General features: G+C 37.7%; 2 protein-coding genes across 2 annotated transcripts; one reads left to right on the top strand and one right to left on the bottom strand.

The window, feature by feature from the left end:
• Positions 1–8,076: 8,076 nt before the first annotated feature.
• LOC148215589 (olfactory receptor 13G1-like) lies at positions 8,077–10,037 on the bottom strand. Its single transcript, XM_088143009.1, has 2 exons — positions 10,032–10,037; positions 8,077–9,045 (listed from the first exon to the last, which is right to left on the bottom strand). The coding sequence occupies exons 1-2, from the start codon at positions 10,035–10,037 to the stop codon at positions 8,077–8,079; spliced, it is 975 nt and encodes a 324-aa protein (XP_087999135.1).
• A 4,136-nt stretch (positions 10,038–14,173) lies between these two features.
• Positions 14,174–17,057, top strand: LOC112542547 (olfactory receptor 13G1-like). The gene is made up of 2 exons (XM_025175758.2): positions 14,174–14,179; positions 16,089–17,057. The coding sequence occupies exons 1-2, from the start codon at positions 14,174–14,176 to the stop codon at positions 17,055–17,057; spliced, it is 975 nt and encodes a 324-aa protein (XP_025031526.2).
• The last annotated feature ends 8,299 nt before the right edge of the window (positions 17,058–25,356 follow it).

Raw genomic sequence — 25,356 nt, 5'->3', positions numbered from 1 at the left:
AGCATCATTCTGGAAAAAATTTTTTTAAAAAAAAACAGAACAGAACAGATATCCTATATATTTTGTGTTCTGGTATTATGCATTGTAATCTATGATTTCTATTCTATCCTTATATTAGCCTTACATGGTTTTTTAGCCTTGTCTTTATGTGAATTTAAGATATAAGATACACCTATAACTTATAAAAAAGATTTGTGGATGCTTATTTATTTCTTTTTCTTTTGGGCTGTTCATTTAAAATTTTGCATCCACTTTATTGTAAGCCCATTGACTTCTTTGTATTGTATTTTGATAACAGTTTATATGTGTGACCATAGAGGTGATCTTGATTCTGTATCAGTATTTCAAATTTGGTCATCTTTCTTAAAATCCCTCCTTCTTTCCCAAAATCATTTGTTATTCTTCTGGCAATTTGCAAGTGCACAAACTGTGGCAAATCCCCACCCTCTCTGGATAAGGCTCGCTGTGTCCTTAATCTATTTCTGTAAACTGAATGCACCATATTTGCATATGGAATTCCACTTTATGTATTCCCAAAATATAAAGCGATTGGAGGTGAGAATAACGGTGAAATTGCTGGACAAATGTAAAATCCTGCACTTGGGTAGGCATCAGGATGGGATGGGAGGCATGCAAAAAGGAACTGAGTGTTTCACGAATCATAAGCTGCATATCAGCTAAGAGTATAATACAGCTGCAAAAAAGATCAAATGCAATTCTAGACTGTTTCAACAGAAGTATCATGCCAAGGTCAAGATAAATCATTATTCCTCTCCATTATGCATTTGTCAGACTTGAACTAGCACTGAGTCTAGCAATGCACACTGCATTTCAGAAAGTTCCTTAACAAATTGAAGGATGTCCTAAGCTGGATGCCCTTTTGTCCAGCTGTGAAATCTTCCAGCATCTTTGGAACAGTGACCTATGAGTATCAAATGTCAACAAAAGCTAGGTGACTGAAAAAGGAGAAAAGGGCATGTGAGGAATAGGCTGAACCTTGATTACCAAGATGTCTAAACAGCTTTCTGATAATGTTGTGGTGTACATAAGTAGAAAAATATACAAGAGAAAATTCTATACTTGTGGAAACTGAGAGAGAGAGGGAGGGAGGGAGGGAGGGAGGGAGGGAGAGATGCAGAATGTGACAAGAATAATAATATTCTGATACTTATGATGGTGCTATCTTGGCCAGGCCTCGTTCATCACATCAGATTTACCAGCTATAAACAACGGAACCAAACTAGTAACTACAGTAGAAGGATATGGATCTTTTTCCCCCACAGTTTGTTTTCTGAACCTTGGCTGTTGGGTGCAGATTGTTGGAACAGTCTTCCCAGAAGGAAATTGTCCCTATTTATAATGTTAAAACCCCCTGAGCCAAACAAAAGAAACCAAGGCAAAGGCCATATTCAAGCCAATAAAATATGATATTTTGTCACCAAATTTCAATGACACAATCTCAGATTGCTGGATGGGTTGAGATGGGGCACTGGGGCCTCCAGTGATCTGTGGGTTAATCCACTTGAATAAAGAAATTAAGATACTGGAGAGAGTTTGATGCTATTCTCATAAGATTTAGAGATATTTGTTTTAAAGTGATTATTGATGATTTTATATGTTTAGATATTGTATTTTACCTTTTTTTAAAAAAAGTGGATTTTTTTTTTTTTTTTACCTGTTGTGAACCACCCAGAGTCACTTAGATGAGATGGGTGGCCAAAATAAACAAACATACATATCAATCAAGCCTTTATTGACATTAAATGGGCAAACAAAGATAAATAAAAACACACAATTACATATTGAGAATTAATCAAAGGGGGAGCCATACTCATTGTGGAAATTGTTTGTGTTTACTTTTGAGTATTTCCTCCAAGAATTTAGCCACAATTCTGGTAATTGTAGGCATGGCATTTCTCAATAAATTTTGACAGGATGAGACAGTATTTAGTGGATATTTGCCCTGAAATGGTTTTAGAAGCAGTTCGTAATGGAGAGTCTCAGTTAAGTGGCAGTCAAAAATTATATGGTGGATTGTATCGGGAGTGCCACAAGAACAGAGCCTCTCATGATTGGGGATGTGTTTATACCTTCTGAAAAGTACCTCGGAATGAAAAGAGTTTACTCTGGCCAAAAAGAAGGCCCTATGCTGAGATGGAACCTCAGGATCAGACACATAATGTGCCATCTTACCCAAGTAAGTTTCAATACCTAGCCTGGCAGGGGAACAAACACAGGGTTGAGCAGGTCTGAGTTTGTGGTATTCTAAATCTAAAAATCTCTGTTTAATAATTCTAAATACATAGGTTTCATTTGATAAATGTAAGTCATCAATTGCAATCCCAATTTGCTTGAGTTTAGACATAATGTGCCGAGACCAGAGTGAAATGTATTTGTCTGTATTAAGATGTAATAACAGACTTTGAGGAGCAGCTCTAAATAAAATCCTAAGTCAATATTTGATTGTCATTAACCAGACTTTGGTTTCTATCAGGTGTTGACCAATTTCTGAGCAAATTGTGAGATAAGAGACACAACTGGGAGCCCCCAGAAGCTGCCTCAAGAAAGTTGCTTGAATGCTCTCTACTTTGCGATTCAAAGCTCCGAGCCAAATGGCCTAGCATATAACATTTGGGGAAGAGGTTTGGCATTAAATATTCTAATCACTGCAGGTATGTATTGATTTCCTCTTGTAAAGTAAGCTTGCTTAATCTGAGCAGCCGGACAATTAGCCAAGTAGATTGTCTTATTGCAATGAGTGACCCAAGAAAGATTATAACTAAATGTGATGCCAAGATATTTAAAACATTTAACTTGTTCAATGTCTATATTACCTATGAACCATCTCTGTGAGTGCCATCATTTGCAAAGGTTATTACCTTTGATTTGGAATAGTTGATAGTAAGTGAATTGCATTGAGAATAGCTATGAAATGCATCCAAATATCTTTGCAAACCCACTCTCATATGAGAAAGAATTGTAGTATCATCAGCGTAAAGTAGTAATGGGGTAGAAAGACAACCAAGCTTGGGAAGGTGACCATTAATGGAGTTAAGGGAGTGTGCTAGATCATTCAAAAAGAGATTAAAAAGATGAGGGGCAAGGACACAGCCCTGCTTAACCCATTTCTGGGTGGGTATCTTCTCCATTAGGTTGCCCTTAGGTGAGTATTTTACTTGGCAGGCAGTAGCCATATGGAGTTTCTTTAATAGAAACAAAAGCCCCAGGTCAATTCCTTGAATTGTCAGTTTAGTCCATAATAGGTCCCTTGGAATTAGGTCAAATGCACTTTTGAGATCAATAAATGCTACGAGGAGCTTCTTCCTTTCTAGGTTCAAACATTTTTCTATAACGAAATTCAGTATGAGACAATGGTCGATAGGAGAATTTCCTTTGCAGAAGCCTATCTGTTCAGGACCAATTATGTTGTTTAAATGTATCCAATCAGTTAGGTGGCATTCAGGAGGTTTAGCATAAAGCTTGCCCAGAATTGTTACGAGGCTGATAGGTTGAAAGTTACTAGGCTGATCAAACCCTCCTTTCTTGTAAATTGTGATTATTATCAAATTAAGCCAAGCATTCGGCACTATACCATAGTGGTCAATAAGGGTAAACAAGGTAGCCAGCAGCTGGGCCCACCAGTTAATATGTTTTTTAAATAGCCTGGCAGGAAGCCCATCTGGACCGGGCAATCTCCCTGTTTTTAAATTGACAATTAGCTCAGTAATTTCGTCTATGCTCACTGGGGGCCACAATGGTAAATCTGTACGGGTAGGGTCGTTGACCTCAATATGACCTATATTGAGGCATCATACAATGTTGAAAAATGTACCACCCATTGCTGGGGAGAAATCACAGAGTTGGCAAAAGAAGGTTTGCCATTGGGATTACTCGAGGTTAATCTCCAAAAGGATTTGCTATCATTAGTTTTTATAGTCCTGTGCAGCTGATCCCGTACATACATACATTTAAGATTCCAAAGACATGAATATTAGATTTCATAATAAAATTGAGATAAAATTTCAACTGATTTATGATAATTTAATATTAATATTAATAAAGAGGGTCCTTGTGTCTATTTGTCTTTCAGTTCTTGCTTTCTTTCATCCTATGCCTTATATTTTAACTTCCTTTGTTTTAGGCTATACACTAGCTTGACTGTACATTCTGAACAAAAAATACATGACTTGACTAAATAAATAAATACCATGGAAAGAAACAGTTTAATTTTGTCATAAATTAAATGATCTCAGATTATGTAGCAATGAATATTGAATGCTACATACAGTTTCTATGTATGAAGGCACAAAACAGTTTAAGAATGAGTGTATGTTGTTTCTGAATAAACAATAAATAAAAGAGCCCTACTCAGTGTTTATTAATACTGGAGCACACATCATAAGGACATCAGTCATGCATCCTGAAACCTGGTACCATGACTCAGAGGATAGTTTGTAGTAAGCATTGCACTTTCACCACAAGTTTAAGTAGGACAAAACTCTAGGCATAAATGGCTGTACATATGCCTGTGAGTCAGGATCCTGTTCTGAGTGACTTCATATACAGAGCTCTATACTTTCAAACAAAGGACCACTATATATATATATATATATATATATATATATATATATACATACATACATACATACATACACACACACACACATACATATACATATATACATATATATATATACACACATACACATACATACATACATGCATACATATATACATACACACACACACACACATACATACACACACACATACATGCACATACATGCACACACATACACACATATATACACACACACGTATGTACACACACACACACACACAGGAGACCAGGATTCAAATCTCTGTTGGTACCAACCTTACCAATAGGGGTCCCTGGGCAAAGACCAGTGAACACTTCACCTGCCTATCTCAGATATGAGAGTGACACAATCTAAGACAGTCATTCTGGCTCAGACATCACCAGATTAACAAGCTCCACACCAGATGATGGGGAACCAGGACAATAAGTGGGCTACTGGAACAAACCATAGATGGAAGAGGCAAGGGAACCTGGAATTGATGGAATGCTACTACAACAGTAGACCTAATGAGAGGGGATATATGAAATGTATGAGGGAACTATGGATGGACAGAAGACCTACATCCACACTAACTGAGAAACAACTAGTTACCCAACACTTCAACATAGTGAAGAGGAAGCTGCTCTCACAACTTGAGATTGACCCACTACCCATTACATCCCAGACTCAAGAAGATGTGGAAGAACAACTGGATGTGTTGCTAGCACCTAAAGCTGGAATGTTACTGCCACCCCCTCCATTACAGAGAAGAGCAGCTGAAATGAGGCATAAGATCATGGATAAACTAGCTACAGTCAACCCTCGAGACTGATTACCAAAGTTCAATGGAAAAGTGTCATCAGATAGTATGCTAGAAGATGCCAATAGAATCCTCACGACAATCCTCGCTACACCATAATTCAAACCAATGAATTGGTATTCTGTACAGCCACTGTAATTCTGGAGATGCTTGGCTACACAATCAAGGAGAATGGCAGTACATACCCACTCCGGAAAATGAGGTTGGAGGCTAAAATCAAAGGAACACAGAGAGAAATTAGTCAGCTAGTGGAACTACAGAAGAGTGTAGAGTTTAAGGATAAGACTGAAAAAATACAAGGGTCTAACTCCATCAGAAGTCCTAGAGACTGCTAAATAAATGCTCACAGTACTGGCTACCAGGCTAAGGAGATACACTAGAGAAGCAGAGGCCAAGAAGATAAAAGCCCTGTTCTCCAAAGAACCATCCAAAGTATATACCCAACTGTAGTGCAACAACACAGTAACAGCAGAGCCACCAACACCAAAAACTGAACAGTACTGGAAGAACATATGGGAGAAAGAGAAGATACATAACACCAGTGCAAAGTGGCTGCAGGACCTGAGAGCAGACCTCAGTAATCTCCCAGAACAGAACCAGTCACCATCATAGTAGAAGACATCCAACAGTGGGTCAAGAACATGAAAAACTGGATGGCACCTGGCCTGGACATGATCCACACTTAGTCACTAAAGAAACTAACAGCAGTGCATGAATGGCTAGCAGTACAGATGAACCAGCTGCTAGCAGTAGGCTCCCACCCAGACTGGATTGACTACAGGAAATATTCAGTGCCACACACATGGATCTGTGAATGTTTGTCACTATACAAAGTCAACAGGACACCAAGGACCTTCCTCAAGAACTCAATGGGACTGTGGAAGACAACATTGGAAGTCAACTCAAGACAGGTCACACAGGTGGCCACCAAGTGTGAAATATACCAAGGTGATGCACTGCTGCTGTTCTACATAAGCTTGAACCCCCTCAGCAGATAACCACAAGGACTGGATATGGGTACAAGTTTAACAGTGCAACTACCATCAACCACCTATTCTATATGGATGACATCAAGCTGTATGCTAAGAGTGGATGAGACATCGACTCTCTGATCCACCTGACAGAGATCTACAGTGAGGACATTGGGATGTCATTCAGGCTGGAGAAGTGTGGCTGGAAGGTAGTAAAGAGAGGGAAGGTCGATAAGACTTATGGGGTGGAACTACCTACAGGCAACATAGCGTATAGACCAGCTACAAGTACCTTGGTATTCCACAGTCACATGGGAACCACAATGAGAAGGCAAGGAAAACAGCAACATCCAAGTACCACCAAAGGGTAAGACAGAGCCAGCTCAATGGAAAGAAAAGGATCCACACCATCAACATGTATGTCCTGCCGGTCATTAGGTACCCTGCCAGTATAGTAAGCTGGCCAAAGAAGGGCATGGAAGCTGCCAATCTGAAGTTCCAGAAGGTCCTCACGATGTATGGAGGTTTCCACCCCAAGTCCAACACCCAGAAACTGTACACCAGACAGAAAGAGGGTGACAGGTTCTGATAAGTGTCAAAGCTACTATCCTGGATGAAACCCAGAGCATCCAGTACATCAGTAAGATGGCATCCAAAGATGAACTGCTGAGACAATGACTGAGGCAGAAGCAGACATGAGAGGAAGTTCAAGCAGAGGAAGCACCATGAGAAGACAAGACATCCTGCATGGGATGTACTATCGATCGGCAGCTAAGGTGGCTGACATTGGGAAATCCTATCAGTGGCTGGAAAGGGCTGGACTAAAAGACAGCACTGAGGCACTGATTATAGCAGCAAAAAAGCAGGCACTAAGCACCAGATTCATAGAAGGGGAGCTACCACACCAGACATGTCCCAAGGTCCAGAGAGGCCTCAGAGACAGTCCAATACATAGTAGCAGGGTGTAAGATGCAGGCAAGAACAGCATACACTGGATCAAGTAGCTGGCATTGTGTGCAGGAACATCTGCCCAGTGTATGGGCTAGACCATCCCAAGTCCAAATGGGAGATTCCATAGAAGGTCATGGAGAATAACAGGGCTAAGATCCTGTGGGACTTCCAGATCCAAATGGCCAGGCAGGTACAGGACAACCAATGAGACATCATGGTAGTAGACAAGGACCAGACAGAGTGGTGGTGATAGATGTAGCGGTGCCAAGTGACAGAAACATCAGGAAGGAGTATGAGAAGCTGGAGAAGTACTAGGGCTGGACTAAAAGACAGCACTGAGACACTGCTCGTAGCAGCACAAGAACAGGCACTAAGCACCAGATCCATAGAAACAGGGGTCTACCACACTAGATGGGACCCAAGGTGCAGACTGCAGAGAGGCCTCAGAGGCAGTCTAACACAGAGTGGCAGGGTGAAAGATGCAGGCAGGAACAGCATACACTGAGTGGCACAACCAAGTAGATGGCATTGTGTACAGGAACATCTGCACAGGGTATGGGCTAGACCCTCCCAAGTCCAAATGGGAGATTCCACAGGAGATTGTGGAGAATAACATGGCTAAGATCCTATGGGACTTTCAGATCCAGGTGGACAGGCAGGCACTGGCCAATCAACTAGACATCGTGGTAGCAGACAAGGACCTTGTTTTCTTAATTTTTTTTTCTTTCCTCAGAACGATGCTTTAGAATAAAACTCAGTTTTGAAGCCCACTGAGCAGCCCGATTCTCCCTCTCAGAATTTTCACTCCTTCCTTAAAATCTTTGTTTCTCAGTGAATATATGACTGGATTAGCAAGAGGAGTTACCACTGAATATAGGAGAGCCACTATCTTATCTTGTTCTGGAGCATAGGCTGAAGAAGGTCTGATATATGTGTAGATGACTGAGGAGTAGAAAATACTGACTACAAGAAAATGGGAGGAACAGGTGGAAAATGCTTTCTTCTTCCCTTCAGTGGAACGGATTCTGCAGATAGTTCTTATAATAAAAAAATATGATGTTAGAGTAAACCCGCAACAACCAACTCCTAATATCCAATCTGAGGCAGATAAGACCACCACACTTAGAGCTGAATCTGAGCATGAGAGGTGCAACAGTGGGGGAAGGTCACAGAAGAAATGATTGATGATGTTGGTGTTACAAAAAGACAGCTGATTCAAAAGTGCAGAATGAGTTGAAGTATTAACTAGTCCCACAACCCACACTCCAAGAGCTATGCAAGCACACACTTGCTTCCTCATGATCATGGGATACTGGAAAGGATGACAGATAGCAGCATAGCGATCAAAAGCCATAAAGGAGAGAAGCAGAAGCTCTGTGCCCAAAGCCCATATAAACAGAAAGACCTGAGTAAAGCAACCATAAAACGAGATTGTCTTTCTTCCAGTCCAAAGACTCTGCAGCAATCTAGGTATTGTAGTTGAAATGGAGAATAAATTCACTAAGGACAAGTTGACAATGAAGAAGTACATGGGGGTGTGGAGTTTCCTGAAGGTGCATATAGTAAGAATGAGGAGCAAATTTGCACTTAGGGCTGTAGCATAGATTAATATGAATATCCAGAAGATAAATGTCTGTGTTTCAGTTGTTGTAGATAACCCCACCAGATTAAACTCCATTATGGCTGTTTTGTTCTTTATATCAATCTTGCTGATGTTGGTATCCTAGACAGAGATATATATTTTACCTTAATTGTCAATAAAGTTGCATAATAAAAAAATTCTCAAAATTTCTCTCCCTCCCTCCCAACAATGTGTATAAGACTGATGATTCAGCTACTACATTGATAGATAGAGATAGAGATAGAGATAGAGATTGATATGAAAATAACTGCAATTATAATTAGTACGTAATGAAATTGTGGATCAAAGGAGAGAGAGCAAGAAAGAGAGAGAGAGAGATTCTTTAGATGTTTTCCCCACTTTAGTTGATCTCTTTCTTCACCACCCCCCCAATCATGTGCATATAAAGATCGAATTCCTTACCCTGGAATAACAATTGTACTCTAGGTATTACTACCTCTGTAAAAAGCTTCAAAGGCTATTTCAGATTACTACTCTTGCTTTGAATCTGCTTCATGAAGTAAAGGGACTCCTTACTTCAAAAGGAAAGAGAAGGGGCTGTACTCTTTTTACTTAGCCTCACTTCAGAGGCCATCTCCTTAGCTTTCAACTGCTGAAAGAGGAATATTCATTAAATTATTTTCTAATTTTGGAAATTGGTGATTGAGCCTTCAAGGTATCACAAACTGCTGTGAAAAGGAAAATCACTGGTAAATTCCCAATACTTATTGCTATGAACTGGAAGCAGATTTATCATGGTAAAAGTAATTGTAAGCTGCCCAAAGTCCCCTGTTGTGGGGAGATGGGTGGGGACAAGTCAAATAAATAAATAAATAAATAAATAAATAAATAAATAAATAAATAAAAATAATAAACTATAATATGTGGGACTTTGATTAGTATGAAGTTAATGATTCCCAACATATGACACTGATTGCAAACAGTATAATTTCAGTAGGCTAACTAGTTCCAAATCAATATGACATAGTTCTGTCCACAAACATTTAGTAGAAGCCTTCAAATTATTTGATGTTTCAGGTAAATATATGAAGGAAGTAGCAAGGATGAAGGAAAATGGTAATACTTGCCGTCATTGCTATTATTGTTGAATTTTGTTTGATTTTTTCCTCTTCTTGAAGTTCAGAATTATTTCCAGTTTTGGCATCTGGAAGGATCAGATTGTATTCCTTTTCACCAGCATAATGTCTGCTAAAAACTGGTTTGGTCCTCTTATCAACATGCTTTGGATACCAAGGTATTGATTAGTGGGAAGTTGCTTTGTAATAAAGTCATGATGCCACTGGGAGACAGACCTTTGGGGGATCATCATAATTATTCTAATCATGCAATGTTACAGTTCAGAATAATTATTCTTGATCCATTTCATTGGTTCTGTTATGAATATATCTTAGGTTCTACACCAACTTAACTGTATTTAGAGTAGATGTATTGAAATCAAGACAACACAAATGCTTTTGGTGAGAGGTCTATGACTAAGTATGAATCCAATACTTTTTATTTATTTTTTTTAATAGTGACTGTTGATACTTTACAATTTCCTGAGCAAAAGGGAATTCCAGGGACAGAGCTACTAATCTCAGATTCTCTCGAATGAGACACTTGATAAAAATCAACTGTTTGTAAAATCCGCTTATTTATAGATGTACTGTCAGAGCAAATCAGGTTGTCCTAAGAGGACAAGAATGAATGGACTAGAATGAAAGGCCCCTTACTTTAGTCCTCAAGCTAATTTTTAATATGTTGTTGTGTCTGTTTTGTTTTTTGTTTTTGCTTTTTCCCCTACAGACAAGATCCAAACAATCATTTTAGAGCCTCTTTTTGCAGATTCATTTTCTGTTACAGAAACTTCCACAAGTAGTACAGCATAAAGCTATATCCTATGGATTAACATAGGAGAGATAGTGAAGAGCAAGACAGGTGAAGAATGTCCTGTCATGGTTAACTAGCATGGCACTAAGGTGTCATGGAGAAACCAACAATGATATTACCCTCTGTAACAAAGGTATCATTGGTATAGCTTTGCCATCCCTGTCCTGTCATAGCCCTGAGAGGCTGTTACTGTGGTTGAATATGTATTGTGCTGCTTAAGAATGCCAGATTCTAATTCTATAATATCTGCATCTTTCATATATTTGAGGTCCTGCATTTACTCCAGAGCCTTGAGGTCCAGTGAGTGGAAAGCATGCAATTTGGTTCAATGGTTATAAATATCAATGTTAAATAAATGAAAAGACAAAAGAAATTCTGAATTAAAACCTATAAATTATGCAAATGTTCTTATTGTAAAGTACTGTAGGACAGACAGTCAAAAGACTAGCAGAGCACATCCACAAATACCCACTAGCAATCAGAAGACATGATGGAAACTCCTTAATCTCACAACAGATGAACAGACTGAACTGACAAACTATTAGCATATTAGAGCAAGCCAGAACTAAAAATGCCAGGGAATTCGTAGAAGTTTGGCATTCAGACAAATCTCTCAGATTTTGTGGCTTAAATATGAAGTTAGTCAAGTTATGATGTAACAAAGGCATTACCACTTGGACCATGACTACTCTGTATTCTTGCTATTAAAAAAAATAACTAAGTAATTGAACTGAGACAGTTATGGCTGGACTGAGATATTCAAAAAGAGTGAGGTCTGACATTCAAAGACCGTAAGGCAAACTATGGAGCAATTTATAGACATGGTGGAAGCCGGGATAGGTAATAACGGAGAAGTAGAATGAACAATGTGGTTGTATCCTAGCGTGTGTTAAATTTCCTTTTCTTCAATCTACTGCTTTTATTTTTATTGTTCTTCAATATTTATTTTTCTATTACTGTGGTTTCATTAACACTGATTATCCTGAAAAGGATAAAATAATGAGTAGGTATGCATACTCAACTATACTTCAGAATCAAACTATTTTTAATATAGAATAATCTGAACAATCATGAACTTCAGTTAAATGAGGTCAGTGCAACAATTGATGATCCTGTAGGAGGATGAGCATTACCTTTGGGAGTCCCAGTATTGTCTCTTGGACCACATTGACTTGAAACCACTCTTCTGAACCCCCACCATTCCACAGAGTATTATTCTGTAAGGACATCATTGGAGATTAAACTAGCCAATGGACTTCATAAGTATTCTTTCACAGGCTACATAGGACCATTCTGGGAAAGCAAAATACTAATGTAACATAGCATTGCCTCTCATAGGGCTTTATATGTAGTAACTAACACTTTGAATTGGTTCCAGAAGCTTGGGAAGTAGTGCAATGTCTGTAAAATAGCTGTTATCCTGCAATAAAGAGCCCAGCCAGCTAATGGTCTGATCTATCTATCCTGTATCACTTCTAGCTTAGAGTAGTCTTCAAGGCAATCCAATGTTGAAAGAACTGCAGTAGCAGTTTTCTCTTCTCCAACTAAACATACTCAATGCCTTCCAGTCCTCTTATGATCTTCATTCCTCTGATCTGGACATGCTCCAGTTTGTTAAGGAACTTCTTGAAATGCAGTGTGTTTCATCAGCATAATCAGTATCAGCATCAGTAGCAGGATGCTGATGATACTGTAATGGATGGCATGAGGAGAGAAGATTCTGGAATGGAACTTCAAGGTTATCAGGAGGGGGAAGAGACATTCCAGGGCAAGCACCTCCTCAGCCCACAGCAAGAGTGTGGGAAGACAAAGAAGATGAGGCTGGCCCCTCCTTAGAGGCTCACAGGTTATAGTCACTAGTTGCTTGGGCATAGGTTTAGTCTGACGAGATTTTGTCTATTAGGTGCTGGCTAATAAAGGAGCTGAACTGTACTGGATTGCCTCACTGCTGTTCTTGGGCTGGATCTGACAGATACCCAACTTTAACATTCAACCCCAGGCCAGACAAGTGAGGCTGTCAAGGTTCTGTCCCAGTGCCTAGAAGACCTGTGGGTTTGGATGTGGAAGAACCATCTTGGACTTAGCCATACCAAGATCAGGTGGCTATGGGTGTTTGAACCACTCAGATCAGGGATATTCCATGTTTGACCTTGGATGGGTAGCACTTCCCCTTTCAAAGTTGGTACACAATATGGGGGTCTTCCTGGATTCACAACTCCTGCATGAAGAGCATGTATCAGCTGTTGCTAGGAAGGCCTTTGCAGAACACTATTTAATGCATTGGTTGTGCCCTTTCTTGGATTGTGCGGCCATTCAGACTGTCATTCATGCCCTAGTCACCTCGCAGCTTGACTACTGCAATGTTCTCAACATGGGGATGCCTTTGGAGAGCATCCAGAAGATTCAGTTGGTCCAGAATGTGGCAGCATGAGCAGTAATGGGCATGCCTCTGTATGCCTATTTAATACCTGTGCTTCCCGAGCTGCATTGGATGCCAGTTTGCTTCTGGGTGTGATTCAAGGTGCTGGTTGTTACCTGTAAAAGCCTATGTAGCATGGGGCCTGTTTACATGAGGGACCACCTGTCTCCAGTAACATCAGTCTGGCCAGTTCAATCCTGTAGGGTTGGCACACTCTGGGTTCCTTCGAATTAACAAAGTAATCTTTCAGGACCCTGGAACTGTGCCTTCTCTGTAGCAGCACCTGCCCTCTGGAACAAGGTTCCTCCAAGATCCAGATAGCCCATACTTTGCTGTTGAAAAGAGGTGTGGAGACCTGGTTCTTCACCCAGGCCTTTGGTGAGGGAGAGGAAGACTCTTTGCTTCATCATGCTTGCCATCTTTTATCTTTATTGTTTACATTTTATGTTTTTTTTATTTTATTGTAATGTCTTTGTTTGCTGTGAGCCACCCAGAGTAGTTAAGAACTGGGTGACATGCAAGTTCAATTTATTGTTATTTTTGTTATTATTCTAAATATGATGAAGTTGGTGAAGATATACATCATTTAAAATATAAGATATTTTAAGATATACAGCATTTAAAATATAATGAATAAAATGAAGGATAATTATGCTGAAAACGAATTTATTGCATCATTAGTGTTTTTATCATGATGTCCCAAAAGTCAGTTTCCCAGTGGCATCATCACTTTATGCAAAAAGCACTCCCACTGGTCATTGCCTTGGTTCACAAAGCATGTATATAACAGAACCAAAGCAGTTGTCAGCAGACATTATATTATGCTGGTTGAAAGGAATAGGTTCTGATCCTTTCCAGATGCCAAATCTGAAAATAACTTCCAGAAGAGAGAAAATTCAAGAAAAGTCAGCAACAATCGCAATGATGGCAAGTATTACCATTTTCCTTCAACCTAGCTCCTTCCTGTATTTATTTACCTGAAGCATCAAATAATTTGAAAACTTCTACTAAATGTTTATGGACAGAATTATTTCATTTGTGTATATATTTGGAACTAGAGGTAGCTTCCTGAAATTATACCCTTTGAAATTAATGTGATATGTTGGGAATCATTAACTTTATAACTAAGCGAAGTCCCACATATTATAGTTGCCTTCTTTTATCATGATAAATCTGTTCCCAGTCCATTGCAATAAGTACTGGGAGTTTCAATAGAAGAGAATATATGTAGCTCAGGGTTGAACTGTGTAGTCCGTGGTGCACACTGATGATGCTACCTAGTTGGATACTGAAACATCTGCAATCAAGCTCAGAGAGAACCAAGGACTCTACAGGGAGTTTGCCAGTGATCTTTCTTTTCACAGCAGCTTGGGTCACCTTGAGAACTCAATCACCAATTTCCAAAATTTGAAAATGTTTCGATGCATGTTACTCTTTCAGCAGTTAAATACTATGGAGATGGCCTCTGACGTGAAAGCAAGAAAGCAAAAAGAGTACTGAGACTTCTCTTACTTTGGGAAGTAAGGGGCCACTTTACTTTTCAGCAGATTCAAAGCAACAGTAGAAACTAAAACATCCTTTCAAGCTTTATACAGACCTAGTAATACTTACTGCAGTGATTATGTGAGTCTATTCAGAACTAACTATAACATGTGTGTGGGTAGAGATTTGTCCCTTAAGACACATTATAAAGAGAGAGGGGGGAGGAGTAGGAGTAGGAGTAGGAGTAGGAAGAAGAAGAAGAAGAAGAAGAAGAAGAAGAAGAAGAAGAAGAAGAAGAAGAAGAAGAAGAAGAAGAAGAAGAAGAAGAAGAGAAGAAGAAAGGGAAGGGGAAGGGGAAGGGGAAGGGGAAGGGGAAGGGAAGGGAAGGGAAGGGAAGGGAAGGGAAGGGAAGGGAAGGGAAGGGAAGGGAAGGGAAGGGAAGGGAAGGGAAGGGAAGGGAAGGGAAGGGAAGGGAAGGGCAAAGTTTCTCCAAAGGAAAATAAAACTCAATCAAACAAATGTAAATGGTTGCCTATTTTATGATCTCAAAATAAAATAAAAAAATAAAATAAAATTATGGCTCAGATGAAATTGCTTTGGGCAGAGATTCAACCCACATTTCACAATTGATAGAGCAGCTACCCCCTCCTCCTCTTTCTGCTTATTTGTTAGAATGGTATGATAAGAAGTAATTAGGAACTTTCAAACAGCCTTTTATCATTTTTTTCAGAACGGGCAGGTTTTCTGAACAGATGTTTGAACAACTATCACATTGCCTGAACAGTCAAGATATGGAGTAATCCAGAATTTAGTTCTTCATGCAGTGTCTAAAGATATTCTTTCTCTCTCTCTTGTATTAGTATCTCATTATATAGAGATTATAATTGTGCGTGCATGCATGCGTGTTTGTGTGTGTGTATGCATATGTATGTATGTGTGTGTGTGTGTATGTGTGTATATATGTGTATGTGTGTGTGTGTGTATATAGATCGTAGCTGGATCATAAATCACATATACTGTACATTAATTGACATTAACAATCCAAGATAATCTTTCAGATTACAGATCTTCCAAAACATTGACTTTGAATTCATTTTACTATGGCTTAGGGTTTCCTGAAGGAACATTGGATCTGATAATGATCAGAAAAAGCTGGTTCGCTGTTCATTGAAAAGAGAATGACAAATGTTCCATATTTTACTAGTCTCTCTATTGCCTGTTAAATGTAAGCACATGAAATCATCCAGTGTTGATTTTCTGGCTGAAGGAATGAAAGAAGGGCATCAAAAGTAGAAAAAATTACTAAATTATTAAACTACATTGATATTTAATGTAACCCTATGTATCTCCGTAGGATACCAGCATCAACAGTATTGAAATAAAGAACCAGACACCCATAAGGGAGTTCATCCTGGTTGGTCTATCTGCAACAACGTACATGCAGATAATTCTCTTCTGGATATTCATATTCATCTACATTACAGCTCTGAGTGCCAACTTCCTCCTCATTCTTACCGTTTGCACTTTCAGGAAACTCCACACACCCATGTACCTCTTCATTGTCAATTTGTCCTTAGTGAATGTATTCTCTATTTCAATTACAATACCTAAATTGCTCCACAGTCTTTTGACTGGGAGACAGACCATCTCATTTCATGGTTGCCTTACTCAGGTCTATATGTTTATATGGGCTGTAGGGACAGAACTCCTGCATCTCTCCTTTATGGCTTTTGATCGCTATGCTGCTATCTGTCACCCTTTCCAGTACCACATGATCATGAGGAAGCAAGTGTGTGTTTGTGCAGCTGTTGGAGTGTGGGTTGTGGGACTAGTTAATACTTCAACTCATTCTGCACTTTTGAATCAGCTGTCTTTTTGTAACACCAACATCATCAATCATTTCTTCTGTGACCTTCCCCCACTGTTGCACCTCTCATGCTCAGATTCAGCTCTAAGTGTGATGGTCTTATCTGCCTCAGATTGGATATTAGGAGTTGGTTGTTGCGGGTTTACTCTAACATCATATTTTTTTATTATAAGAACTATCTGCAGAATCCGTTCCACTGAAGGGAAGAAGAAAGCATTCTCCACCTGTTCCTCACATTTTTTTGTAGTCAGTATTTTCTACTCCTCAGTCATCTACACATATATCAGACCTTCTTCAGCCTATGCTCCAGAACAAGATAAGATAGTGGCTCTTCTATACTCAGTGGTAACTCCTCTTGCTAATCCAGTCATATATTCATTGAGAAACAAAGATTTTAAGGAAGGAGTGAAAATTCTGAGAGGGAGAATTGGGCTGCTCAGTGGGCTTCAAAACTGAGTTTTATTCTAAAGCATCATTCTGAGGAAAGAAATAAAAAATTAAGAAAACAAGCTAAGAGAAGCCAACATATTATACATAAATGGAACAGTTTTTCATTTTATACTTTTTGTTTTATCTAAGTTGTACTCTGTTACTTTTATTGTCTATGTATAATGGCTGTATTTATTTCTCTGTAGATGAATTTAATAATTCTGACACTTACACAGAAAGTAAATACTAGGAAATATACTTAGATGCTTAATATTTTTGTCTTTGTGGTCATTTGTTGGAAAGAATAGAACTCTGAATACGATGTCACTCAGAACAGGATCCTCACTCACTTTCATATGCACAGCCATTTACTGTATGCTGAGGGTTATTTCCTACTTAGATTTACAATGAAAGTGCAATGCTTACCACAAAGTATCATCTGAGTCATGGTAGCAGGTTTAAAGGTGCATGGCTGGTGTCCTTATGGTGCGTGCTCCAGTATTAATAAACACTGAGTAGGGTTCTTATATTTATTGTTTATTCAAAAACAACAACAAACACTCATTCTTAAAGTGTTTTGTGCATTCATACCTTGAAACAGTATGATGTATTTAGGTAGCAAAGAAACTGAGCTTGTTTTACTTATATTTCATTTTTGTAATTATTTGATGTTTCTTTATATAATATGTAACACCAGACATGACTGGAATGTATTTTTTAAAAAATAAATGAATATGTAAAGAATTATTTCTCTTTTGTTTGGGAAGAGGGGTGGGGATTTGACATGCCAGCAGAGTCAAGTTAGGCATTTTCCAAATATTTGACATGCTGAGCCCAAAAGGTTCACCATCACTGAACTAGAGTATAATCCTGCTATTACAGAAGAACTAAATAATTGAACAATTCTCCTGGATATTCATAAGAAGATAAAAGACACAATACCCTCTTTATTAATATTAATATTAAATGATCAGAAATCAGTTGTAATTTTATCTCAATTTTATTATGAAATCTAATTTTCATGTCTTTGGAATCTTAACTGCATTTTATCTATCTATCTATCTATCTATCTATCTATCTATCTATCTATCTATCTATCTATCTATCTACCTACCTACCTACCTACCTACCTACCTACCTACCTACCTACCTACAGTATCCATCCATCCATCCATCCATCCATCCATCCATCCATCCATCCATCCATCCAATTTGTTTGGCCATCCATCTCATATAAGTGACTCTTATATGCAAGTGGTTCACAACTGATAAAAACAACAATCTAATTTTTTTTTTTAAGTTAAAAACCAGTATACAAACATATAAAACCATCAAGAATCATTTTCAAACAAATCTAAGCAAAATGCACCACAATCTTCCAAAAATAGTATCAATCTCTCCCCATCATCATCATCATTATTCAACATTGAGTAACCCACAGGTTACTATAAGCCACAGTGCCCCATCTGAACCCATCCAGCATCCTGAGATTGTTTCAGTGAAATTAGGTGAAAAAATATTATATTTTGTTGGCTTGATTTTGGCCTTTGCTTTATTTTCTTTGTTTGGGTCAGGGGGTTTTGAAGTTATGAATGGGAACAATTTGCTTCTGGGAAGACTGTTCCACCAATCCGCACCTAAAAGCCCCCAGAATCCAGAAAACAGAGGAAGAAATATCTATATCCCTCTAGTTATTACTTTTGTTCCTTGTTTTTTTTATTGTGGAGATATCTGTGATGTGCCAAAGGAGGCCTGGTCAATATAGCGCCATCATAAATATCCAATATCATATTCTTGTCACATTTTCCATATATGTCTCCATCCATCCATCTATCTATCCATCCCTGACTTGTCATATTAGGTATCTCTCTATCTCTATTTATTATCTATCTGTCATCTATCATCTATCAGTTCCAACAAGTGTAGAACTTTCTCTTGTATATTTTGCACTTATATACACCACACCATTATCAGGAAGCTGTTTTTTGGTAAACCAGATTCAGCCTATTCTTCACATACCCTCTTCTCCTTTTTTAGTCACTTAGTGTGAAAGAATGGTTTGGTGAAGGCCGCGCTCAGGGAGATAAGCATTTCCTTAGCCCCCAGAAAGAGTGTGGGAAGGTGAAGAGGATGAGACTGACACCACACTAAGGAATTCACTGTGTTTGCTTGCTGGCTTGGGGAGTTTAGATTCAGTCCGGTGAGATTTCTGTCTTATAGGTGAAAGCTAATAAATGCTATAGAACTATATCTGTATTGTCTCATGGAGTTCTTTGGGCTGAACCTGACACTTAGCTTGTGTTGACCTTTGATACTTATAGGTCACTGTTCCAAAAATGCTGGAACATTTCACAGCTAGACAAAACAAAAGCAAAAATTTCCAAGGTAGCCTGCATTTTACAAATAATATTCTTCATCACCGGCTCAGATCAAGGCCCGCTTAAAGAGGAGAGTCTTCCGGGCTTTCCTGAAATGCCAAGAGCCTTATTTACAGAGTTAGCTTGTTGCTATAAACAGTATACATCACTACTTAGTATTGGTAAGTACAGAATATCAGTCTCTTTGGCACAATGTGTCCAGTATCCACAAGTGTAAGCAAAGCTGGATTTTACTCCAAGCATGTTTGTGCTATTTTATGCAAGCCAGAAACTCTAAAATATACCTTTCGAGGTGGCCTGTACACTTGTACCCACATCACATCAAGTTGAATGACGATGGTAGTGGTGGTGGTGATGAGGGGAGGAGGAGGATGTTGATGCTGTCCCACTATTAGGATCCCTAGAATATTGTGGGTGGCTTGGATGTCAGAATAGAACAAAATTTTGGAAGAAATGGATAAAAATAAGTTTTAAAATATAATATCTATACCCTTAAATGATCTAATTATCATAGTTCACTGGGCAGTGTATAAATTAGCTAAAATAGTATCATATAAAATTAAATAAATATCTAAATACACTGTGGTTTATTAGCTTTAAAAGGACACAGTCCTCACCATATGTAAGCATAGGGGAGCAGCAGCACCAACTTAAAAAAAGCATTACCATTTTTTCTTAACATGCCTGAGAAAGTACAGGGATACAGGGATATTAACCCGGTGCCTAAAACTTTTTTAATACAAGTAGTACAGCCTCTGCATATCATAAAACTTCATAAACCCATTCAACATTGTAACTGAAATTTCAAGATTCTTGTGAGAAAAGCAACATCTCCATGAATATCGGCCCCTCCCATGTAAGACCCTTCATATAAGAATAAAGTAAACTGAATCTGTTTTCAGCAGCATGGATGATTAAAAGGGAGCATCAAACAGTAATTGGAATGACTGTGGCTACAATTCATGCCACTATAAATCCAGGATGAATGTAATCTCCAAATTCACTGTTTTTACATTCATATCTGAAAGTTGTAATCCCAACACACCGGAAGTAAATGTAACCTCGTTTACTTCTGGTGTGTTGGGATTACAACTTTCAGATGGTCTCTTCACTGAAGTCTTAGTGCAAACAGTCTCAGTGTTTAAAATGGTTTATCTGCTAAAGGTCTACCTTTGCTTGCTGTTTTTCTTTTCTTTCCTTATTTTATTTATTTATTTGTTTGTTTGTTTGTTTGTTTATTCCTTATTTCCATTTATGTTATTTATGTTATTTCAGACTGGTCAACCACTAAAGTAAAATAATTTCAAATTGCATCTTTAAAATCCCAAGAGACAATTGGCCAAGAAACTTAGTTCAGATCTGTATTGTGGAAGGTAAAGTACATCAACTGAATGGACAGTAGTCAGGAAAAAAAAAAATCTTATCTAAAGTGTGTGGGAGTGGGTGTGGTATATGTGTGTGTCTGTGCATGTGTGCCCAAGTCAGTCCTTATGAAATAGCATTGTTAAATACTTTAATTTACACATTAATAGTTCATCAATTTCCTTACAAAAGCACACACATAGACAAACCTTGGTAGAATTGTGGAATTCCTGCAGTTTCCCATATTATCATCTGTTGCAATAATTTCCTTGAATCTCCTTTTCTGTGCCTATGAGTTGTTCTTAAAACTTCAAGTATGCCCATCAGTCCCCAAAAGTTAAGGATCACTGTTATAACATATATTGAAACCACTTGCACTAACTTGTTCTTCTTGTATTTTAACTGTATGCTATTTTCCTGAACAGAATTCCTGCATTCTTTATTCTGAAATATGTATTGTAGAGTATTTGAGGAAAAAAAGAAAGGAAGAAAGAAAGAAAGAAAGAAAGAAAGAAAGAAAGAAAGAAAGAAAGAAAGAAAGAAAGAAAGAAAGAAAGAGCAAATTAAGCATGTTCATAGTGGAAAAGACCAGATCAAAGGGGGGGGGGGGAACTTTCCCTTCTAACCACTTTTTACCCTAGTCACAAAGACTATTCATGGTGCTTCAGAACTTGAAACTGTCTGAAGTTAACCAAAGATTTTATTCTTTTGATCTGTTCTGATTGGAGAAAACAATGAGTCCCCTATTACTAGGCCTCCTAACATACTTTGGATTACTGTGTAAAGAATACAATGTGGCATTGTCATCCTAACAAGAGCAAAAGAGAACCTAAGTAATTAACGCAATGTTTATGATTAAAGGAAAAAAAAAAAAGTTGGTTGGAATACCTCCGACACCATTCAGCCCAAACTGAAATTGTTCCTTTAGGATTCTCAGTGAAGTCACTGCTGGAATACACTTGGGGAATTCTTCTCTCAAATGCCACCTATATGCCGTTCTACATATTAATCGTGGTACTTCTCATCCATTATTTTTCACAGTATGGATATAGAGATCTATACTGTACCAATTTTATATTTTTGATCCACTGTAAACTGCTAAAGGCCAGGGGGCTTGTCCTCATATGTGGAGATTAGATTTAACACTAAACAACAGTATAAAGATGAATAAGGGCTTAATAAAGACTTCATCCATCTTTATATTATAATATAATATCTCTATTACGCAGTCTGCAGTAGCATAATAAACTGAACTACTAACAAACCTCTCATCTCAATTATTTAATACAGACTGTTTTTCTAAACAAAATACTGCAGAAATGGAAAAGAAATACTTCGACTACCTGTAAGTATGTTCCCTTTTAATCCATATAGTCTCTCTAGTGTGTGTGTGTGTGTGTGTGTGTGTGTGTGCGTGTATCCTATGAGGCAAGAGAGATTCATATGGCACCCTTTCCCATATTGATAGGCAGAGATAGAATAGGAGAAAATATTCCCAATATTGTGTTAATCAGCATTCACCTGAGCTATTATACATGTTTGCTGCTGTTTAGGTAAATAGGCTTGTTTCCACAATGATGATACATCAGGTGAAGCTATATTGTATAGCATCCTGTATTGCATCTTTCCTTATAAAATTCCATTATGATCTTTGTATGGAAAGGATTCAGACATCAACTTTTCCCATGCATATTCCTGTTTTCCACTGTGTGTGTGTGAGTGAGTGTTTCTAGAAAATCCTTTAAGGAATATAGCTGACTGTTTTAACAATACTGTATGTGTTGATTTTCAGGCGAGAACCCCTAACTGTCTCCGTTAAAAATCAATAGAAAATATACCACAATCAACTGTGTTTACCTTCAATTATCCTCTAAAAAAATGTTCTAGAACATTCATTCTTTTATATTATTAAATGTTCTGTTTGTCAAGGGCATAGGGATTTTTTTTATAATGTTTATTAAACATTAAAAAGACAAAAGCGAATAAATATTAAAAATAATAAAAGAGTAGAAAGTGCAGAAAAGTAAAGAAAACAGAGTAGAAAGAAAAATAGAAAAGAATAATAAGAATTTAGTAAAGAAAAAGAATATATATATATATATATATATATATATATATATATATATGACTTCCCCTTCATCATAAGTATAAACAATTTTAATAATCTATCACCTTCTCTTAAAATACACAATCTCTTATTCCCATATCTCATCTCTTATCTATAGACAAATCCTTAAAGCCTTGTCATTCAGTCCTGGTCAGCAAAGTCCATTAAGGGTTATAAGAGATAACAACATATCTATTTTAACCTTGATAAAATAAACCAACTTTATATTATTTCCTTTTACTTTTAACAATCTTAATCTTTAACCCCTTTAAATAATGTCCTAGAACTTGATTTCTTTTCATTTTTTTCTTGTTCCTTCTCACAAAATCCTTCAAGTCTCTTTTGTAAGTCCAAAATAGGAAAGTTATCCAAGTCAGTCTTCTGGTTTGTTATTTGTATGTCCCTTTTAATTATTAAGACACCACCAGTTTCATTTGTATATCCAGTGTAGCATCTTTTTCCATATCATTTTTGCAGCTTGTCATCTTTAAACCCAGATTCAAACTGATCTCAGTCTTTTCTCATAGAACTTGTTCCTCTTCCATAACATCTTCTCTACACGTTCTATCTATAATAGCAGACTTAAAATTAACTTCTGAGTCCATTGTTCACAAATATCCTTCAGTACATCCAATGTTGAAGTATTTTGCTCCATTCTGTATTAGCAAGTCAAATTTTAGTGTCCTTCTCCTTTAATTGTAATCTTTAGTTCCTTTTTGTTCCCTCTAGTGTCCAACCTTCAAAGTCCCCTCCTATTATATTCTCTTTTTTAGAATTCAAAATCCCCAACCTGCTTTTCATAAACAGTTTAAAGTCATTCTGTCTGAACATGCTTTTGCCCCCTTTTTGTTTTTAGCATATTTATTTATGTAGTTTTATTTGTCATTGGCATTTTTCTAATACTGAATGTTTTATTTTCTTGTTATCCACCCAGAGTCCATCAAGGTTGAGGTGGAATATAAATAAATAAAATCTTGTCCTCAGTAAATGAGTGAGACAGGGCCAAGATATTCTGAACTATATTAACATTTTCATATCTCCCCCTACCCCACGCATTCCTACACTATTGAAGGACAGCCTCAAAAGTGTCACTTATTAATTTGCAGGTGACTGACAGTGACTTTAAACACAGGCAGAAGGGACAGAATAGAGATCAGCAATGGAGACAACAAATGTCATGTCCTTCTAATTTTCTGCTAACTCAAGATTGGGTTCCTAAAACCTCACTTTATTGGGGTCAGGGTCATCTAATTTTTCATGTAGACAGTTATTCATTTGGAAGCACTTACTGTGATTTTATATGTGATTATGTATGTATGAGAGTGTGAGAGAAGTTACCTTCTGACCTCTATATACAATGTGTCCAATATGGATAGAAAATTAATATTTTTGTGTCTGAATTCAAAGATAAATCTGAATCTGATGCTACATAATCTTTGAAAAGGTCTTTGAGATCATTTTACCATATTTTACTTTTTTAAAATGTCTTTTGCTCTGTCTTCTGTTGATGTAATGAAAAAAAATCAGTGCTACTTCCAATATTAGCATACACACTTGATAGCTCTCATGGTCCCCCCACTTTTTTTTCCTAAACATGAAAGCTATTAAGACATAGAGCAACCTGCACACTGGGATTGTGGAGGATCCAACACTGGAGGTTTTCAAGCAAAAGTTGAATAGCCATTTGTTTGGGATGATGTGAGGATTCCTGGCCTGTGCAGGCATTTGGACTAGAAGACCTTCAAGGTCCCTTCCAACCCTATGATTCTAAGATTTCACTTAAAAAATGGATCAGTTTATATATAATGGGCCATAGTATTTTATATATAGACAAAGACACAAACCCTTGGAAGTAATATTTTATTTGGCCAGTTTTGAAAGCATGTGGTAGGAGTTTCACTTCTTAAACATTTAATGCAGTTTTATTTTAAATAAGTTTTAAAAATAAGGTAGGGAAGACTGAACAATCACTTGCAAACTGTACCAAACTTTGTTCCCTTTTTCCCCAACAACAACAACCAAAAAAAAAAGAGGGATTATTTAAAACAAAACATTACACAACAACAATAACAACAGCACATTGCCATGTCTTTCATAGCCAGGTTTAAAAGAAAGTTGTAGATAAATCTATATCCAAGGTTGTTTGGGTCTCTTCTTTATTGAATGGCATAGAAGAATGTTTTTGAAAGGAAATATGATTTAAAAGGGAAAAAAAAAAACCTTAAAGGGACAGCTGTTTGAGATTTCCTAGATACATGAACAGTTTACATGATGAGCCAGTGGTTAAGAGTGCTGGACTCTGAGTGAGGACAGTGATGTTCTAGTCCCCAATTAGTGCAAAAGCCAGCTGGATGACTTTGGGCAGTCACTCTCTCAGATGGAGGAGAGGGATAGAGGTAGAGGTAGAGGTAGAGGTAGAGGTAGAGGTAGGGGTAGGGGTAGGGGTAGGGGTAGGAGTAGGGGTAGGGGTAGGGGTAGG

The sequence above is a fragment of the Python bivittatus genome, unplaced genomic scaffold (genome assembly GCF_059951505.1).
Source record: "Python bivittatus isolate LINGU-HERP-01145 unplaced genomic scaffold, Pbiv_v1 ctg000470_np1212, whole genome shotgun sequence".
Taxonomy (NCBI): Eukaryota; Metazoa; Chordata; class Lepidosauria; order Squamata; family Pythonidae; genus Python; species Python bivittatus.
Note: the sequence above shows the minus strand (reverse complement) of the source record. Positions and strands in the feature narration are given on the sequence as shown.